General features: G+C 38.9%; 1 protein-coding gene across 1 annotated transcript; it reads right to left on the bottom strand.

Moving 5' to 3' along the window:
- Nucleotides 1-2,868: 2,868 nt before the first annotated feature.
- Nucleotides 2,869-4,236, bottom strand: LOC106608800 (D(1C) dopamine receptor). The gene has a single exon (XM_014206950.2). It carries the CDS (start codon nt 4,129-4,131, stop codon nt 2,869-2,871), a length of 1,263 nt encoding a protein of 420 aa, XP_014062425.1. The 5' UTR covers nt 4,132-4,236.
- Between the last annotated feature and the right edge of the window lie 2,371 nt (nt 4,237-6,607).

The raw sequence follows: 6,607 nt of genomic DNA, 5'->3' as shown, positions 1-6,607 counted from the left end.
TATAACTTATTTCCTTTTATGCAGACATTTATCAGAAGCTGGTTCTCTTTTGCCTAAAAGTTCATTTCCCACATTCTTCAATAGTATTTCAAACAAAAACATTATCATTTAAAATTCTATATTTTAATCAAGTCACTGAATGTATGAGTCCAAGCTCAAATGTTAAACTGCAAAATTGTAAAAATAATTATGGTCTTTGAAATGTTTCTTTAAATATCTGCAGCCATTTGGAAAACCAAATGAAGGGGAGGTGATGAGGATAATGTCATATCAATATGCTGAATATCATCACTAATAACATGAGATGATAGCATGATATTACAGCAGCTGGCTTGTGTATGAAACACACCTGTGTGTCCACTCCACTCCACACACCTGCCATGCGGTTCACCAGGTCACATCTCTCAGTGTCCAGAGACTGCTACTCTGTTTTTCAACCCTTTGTCCATTGAAGATGAAAGGGGCACTTGAAAAATATGGCTTGGTTGTAGATCCAAAAGGACCATTCAAATACGGGAAAACTTAGGTGTTGATATTAGGCCAGTAATAACCACTACAAAATGTCTGTCCAGAATAATGAGGAGTCAGAATGTCCAGGTAAGGGGGTTTAATTGACAGGAAGGATATCCCCCCCACACACACACACGGACATCAATGTACTGTAGATAGTGGTTCTAAAAGGGTGGAAAATAAAAGGACATATTATAGTACACAATAATACGTAAAAGGGGTAAAGCTATATACAGATACACCTTGACTTAACTGAATGATAATGCAGCACATGAATATGAATGACAATAGCAGGATAAAGCTGCAGTCTTTACTGCTACATAATACAGATCCAATATGCTCTGACTGTAAAGTATAATGCGGCCCGAGAGTACACATGACCACAGCATGGTGAGAAAACTGTCACTAAACCAAGTAGTGGCGGACAGAGTAAGAGGCTCACCAAACCGACTCAACATGCTACACTTGGCTAATAAGCCGCTGCAATAGCGAGCAGGCTGTACAGTACAACAAACTCTGCATAGAATGTAACTATTATAACAAAGCTATTACTATTGTACGAATAAGCATAATGTAACTGAAAAGCACTGTGTTCATGACACAGTGAAAAGGTAACCAGTGAGCCTAGCAATGACAGTGCACATAAGTATTTTACAAAATTCTATACAAACACCCAAACTTTATCCCCCGCAAATCACTACCTGGAGGCGGGACTTACAACAAGCAAGTGATAGAGAATGTCTCTGATTGGTAAGAAACATACAGGTGATTGACTGAGGTGCTGTTGGGAATTCTAACTAAAGGGACAAACTAGGAGTGCATAGAATGAGTAACTGCATGGCCAATTTTACAGCACTGGTGTAATTTGGTGACTCTGACAGTAATTTTTTTAACAGATGTGAAATGTATTCATTTTGGAATAGTAGACTATATTTTGTATTTAACCTGGAAAGTCAGTTAAGAACAAATTCTTATTTACAATGACGGCCTACCCCGGCCAAACCCAGACGACGCTGGGCCAATTGTGCGCTGCCCTTTGGGACTCCCAATCATGGCAGGATGTGATACAGCCTGGAATAGAAACAGGGACTGTAGTTGACACCTCTTGCACTGAGATGCAGTGCCTTAGACCGCTGCGGCACTCGGGAGCCCTATAACATAATGCCTATAATATATAGCCCTAAATCTTAGACACCATTCCCATTTATTCAAATTTGATTCATGGGGGGGGGGGGGGGGGGGGATGCCTTTGATTGGAGATATTTTAGATGTTTAATATTTAATCATGTTCTAAAGCTGATTTTGAAAACATTTGGGGCCTTGGGATTTTGGGCCAGGGCTCATTTTACTATTTTATATCTGCCAACACCGCAGAGCAGCTTTGGAGAATATAATAATCCTAAAATAAAAATAGATGCAATTATCAGAGGGGAAGATGTGGTTCTGTTACCATGGGTTACATGGTGTTGTCAGGGACTATGCAGAAGACAGTTGCAAATGATTATAGTGAAGCTTTGGCAAGAACATAAATCAGTTCTACATATTTTTCTAGCTATATTCATTCACTATGGTTGAGTATATATATATATTTTTTTTTTTTTATTAAATGTTCTTTGTAAAGTGTGTTGAGACATTGTGAAATGCACTTTAAATAAATTATGACTTGAGTAAGAGGTGGCAAAAGATTACAAGATTTCTACAGCTATTTTCACAAAACAATGTCAAGTTATGGTTCCATTATTATATACTATATCTGATTAAACATATCAACTTATACCAAAATAGTTAGCTTTTCATTAAGTATTATTTTACCATTATTGCTAATAAATGTGAAAAATAAAATGTGATTTGATTTTAAATATATTACTCCCATGGTGTTTGAGAGCTACTTTGCTACAGAAACACTAACACCATCCTCATTGAATTAGAACAAGTATTTTGGCATGAGAAAAAAAACACTAACAAAATGTAATGATATCCTCTCCTTATGCAATACACATAACATAGCTTATTCGTTCAATTGCGTCTTTTTATTTACCTTTTTTTTATTTAACCTTTATTTAACTAGTCTCAATCATTTGAAATGTGTGTAGTAGCAAGACTAAAACTAGGCTAACATTTCTACGTGATTTCCTTCCATTTATCAAGACACATGCCAACTATTTAAAATAATCACTGTATAAATGTATAACATTACGCACGGCATTACGCACGAGAAAATAAGTGAATGATTTCACAACAAAATATAACAAATAAATCAATACTTCATGAATAAATCATAGCCTACAATTGTGCAAGATTCTAATCGTGGATTTGACCAAGGATTGCATCGCACTCCATGGCTCCAACTGAAGTAAATTACATTTCCTCATCACACTGGAATTGGACATTGGCTGGCAGAAACATGTTCTTGTGATTGCGGGATGCGATTGAGATAAGAGAAACTTTGTCGAACAGTGGGGCTGTGTCCTCTCCCAAATTGGGGATTGCGTTTGGATGGTGTGTAGCCATTAAGACTTGTGCGTCTTTTTGGAGCGTTGTGTCGTGGTGATAGGACACCAATTCATTGCTGAAATTAACAGCCTCCAATGTATTGCTTGAACACATTTTATTGCAGCCTAGAATAGTTGTAAAGGCTTTTCTGAAATCCGCGTTAAATGCGTAAATTACAGGGTTTAACGAAGAGTTGGCCCAACCAAACCAAACGAAAATTGTAAACGTGGTGTCGCTTACACACGGAGGATCATAGAAAGGTACCATGCAGTTTAGGACAAAAAAGGGCAGCCAGCAAAAAACAAAAACTCCCATGATAATGGAGAGGGTCTTTAAGACTTTTGTTTCCTTTTTAAAAGCAGTTTTCAATGCGTTTTCGTGTGCGCAAACGTTTGGGTGTTGGTTATTTTGCGCTTGCTCCCCAGCTCTCTCCAATGAGGATATCCTCCGTATCTGTGTTTGCGCAATACGGAAAATCCTCGTGTAGGTGGCAACCATGATGACAACTGGGATGTAGAAACTGATCAGTGATGTGAAAATAGCATAGGTCTTGTTCAAGTTTGCTATGCAGTTCTCAGAGTGGTTGCTAACGTTCCCCGCTGATGTCTCCTCCTCGGCCACGTGCCAGTTCAGTTGGACAGGTATGAAGGATATGAGAATTGACAGCGTCCACGCCACTCCAATCATGATAAATGCAACTCTGTGGGTCATTTTCCGTTCATATCTAAAAGGACTTGCTATAGCCCAGTATCTGTCCACGCTTATGATACACAGATTAAGAATTGATGCTGTCGAGCACATAATGTCAAAAGCTATCCATATGCCACAAAATCTACCAAACAGCCAGGTGCCAGTCACCTCAGATATTGCCTCCCATGGCATCACAAGGACGGCAACGAAGAGGTCAGACACCGCCAGAGAAATCACGAAAAAGTTGGTTACCTTGGACCGGAGGTGCCTGAATTTAACGACTGCGGCGCACACGAGCGTGTTCCCCAGCAGTGTAGACACAATGAGAACAAACAAAATGCATCCAATTAGCGTCCGCACGCCATTCACGCCGGTGTCGGCATCTGTGGCGTAAGTTTCCGACAGAACTTGCGTTTCATTTCCAGTATAGTTTTCCATTTGCACGTTTCTGTCTTTGGGTAAAAACGCCTCGATTTCACATTTAACCAAGTATTTATTTACTGTCTTTAATCTCACGTAGGTTTCTCTGACTGCTTCCAACCCGTAGCAATTCAACTGGTCTCAGTACTCAGTAGGCTACAAAAAAACGGTGCAAACTGTCGGATGATTCTCTTTCGTGACAGGCTATGACTCATAGCAGGTGAGACAATTATGTCTATGGTCTATCTATGGATAGACATCTTAGTGAGGGCTCTAGCCCAATGTCAGCGGCAGTGGTCCACTCATCCAGTTTGTTATAGGCTAGATTAGAATCTTCTAAAAAAGAGCTTCAGCGATGGGGATGAATTAAGAACATAGTAATTAGCCTATGCCTATATGCATGTTGAAATAATAGGCTACCATAAATTATATTTTGAAATTAGTATGCTTGTGACTACAGTATTTTAGCCTATGCTAGACATATGTAAGGATTATGCAAGAAATATAAGTATTTTATGTTTGTAATCAATATTTTAAGTAGGGTTACTACACACCTGTTTGTGCATGGCCATTCGGTTCCTGTCAAAACATCTTTAATAATCTGGTTTCCAGATTATATATGTTTAAAACTTCTTTTGAACTCTACATGACCCCAAGGCCTAAAGTTAGTATCTGTGTAATTCATACCATCTCAAATTTAAAATCACATTGTTTTCATCAACTGGCTGCTTGGCTCAGGGTCATTTTAACACTGTGTTCCAATTGTCCACAACCCTAGAAACCATGACAAAATCTCATGTGCCTAGCAAGAGATAACAACAGTGAAGTCAGTTATGTCAGTGTTTACAAAACATAGGCCTAGTGATGAAATTGATGCTAGTTTAAATTCTTGTAGATTAAGTCTCAGGACAGTAGGCTAGCCTATAAGAACAATGCAGCCAGTGGAGAAAGTTACTTTCACAAAAAAACAAATACAGTATTTACCCATAAAACGTGTGAATAGTGCAATTTTTGGCAGAAACTTTTCATAACCTTTCAGAAATGCCAAGTTGATAAAATATTGTTTACCCAGTAAACACGCACACCTTTGGCCGACATATCAAAATGCATAGGGTATATGTAGTTTGGAGAGTGTTTGCAAATTGGGAAAATGTTACTGAGACATCAGAATAGAATGCTGATGTCTGGCCGACATATAAACGATGTACAACTAAATAATTTACAACTAAATAGCCTACAAGACATAATGAGCAAATGACATCTAAACTGCATCTTACCGATTTAACCTGTATACATTGTGCCTACTGGTGAAGACAAAGCTGTGCTATACTAGCCCATGTTAGCTAGATAGGTAAATTAGGCTAACCAGCTATCTATATCTTGTAGTATATGGCCAGATTACATGCCCAAGGGCCTGACCCACAGGGGGCTCCCATTGATTTTGTTGAGTCACCAGGGGTCGGACTGGGACCATAAATCGTCCCTGGCTTTTCTAAAGCGAGAAACAGACCTTACGCAAACAGAGCGCAAAGGAGTATGTGAATGCAGTTTTACTTCACAAAATGTGTGGCTCCATGTAGAACATAAGCCTGCCTACACTGCGGGGGCAGTATTGAGTAGTATGAAGTTATATATTTTATCACCAAACTTGATTTGGTTGAAAATGGAGCAAAATTAGTGCAAAGTTGCTTCACAAAAGAACGAACTCTTCATATATCAATTGGGTCTGTCACCAATCAACTTCAAAATCACTTCAACTTCAAGAATGCTCTGTCTTGGATTAGCTTGGCATTAAATAAGTAGCATATTTTGCATTGATAACCAAATATAATCTCAGCGACTGTTCAAACAATAAACCATACAACATTGTAGCCTTTTTAACCCCCCCCCCCCCCCCCCCCCCCCCCCCCCGATGCGATTGACACCACTTAACATTTAAAAAATCCATATCAAAATCCATCAATTTAAGATAGAGATATCCGCCTATGTTGGCTTTCCGCATCTGCAATGGAAAGTGGCAGATCTACAGTGCTGTCTGTCAGCTGAGACATCCTGGTCTGTTGTTAACAATATATCTGTAGCTTCTGAAAAGTTTAGCCTAGAAACTACACTGAACAAAAATATAAACGCAACATGCAACAATTTCAAAGAATTTACTGAGTTCCAGTTCAGTCAGTCAATTGAAAAAAAAAAAAGAATTAGGCCCTAATCTATAGATTTCACATGACTGGGATTAATGATATTCATCTGTTGGTCACAGAAACCTTTAAAAAAAAAGGTAGTGGCGTGGATTACAAAACCAGTCAGAAAGTGGTGTGACCACCATTTCCCTCATGCAGCAAGACACATCTCCTTCGCATAAAGTTGATCAGGCTGTTGATTGTGGCCTGTGGAATGTTGTCCCACTTCTCTTTAATAGCTGTGCGAAGTTTCTGGATATTGGCGGGAACTGGAACACATGGTTCAACTGTAGTCTCTTTCATATTGCTAATTA

The sequence above is a fragment of the Salmo salar genome, chromosome 01 (genome assembly GCF_965601325.2).
Source record: "Salmo salar chromosome 01, fSalSal1, whole genome shotgun sequence".
Taxonomy (NCBI): Eukaryota; Metazoa; Chordata; class Actinopteri; order Salmoniformes; family Salmonidae; genus Salmo; species Salmo salar.
The sequence above is the reverse complement of the archived record's forward strand: the minus strand, read 5'-3'. Positions and strand labels throughout refer to the sequence as shown.

Bases quoted from the DNA above. Each gene is read 5' to 3' on its own strand.
- LOC106608800 (XM_014206950.2), bottom strand. From the start codon at position 4,131: ATGGAAAACTATACTGGAAATGAAACGCAAGTTCTGTCGGAAACTTAC.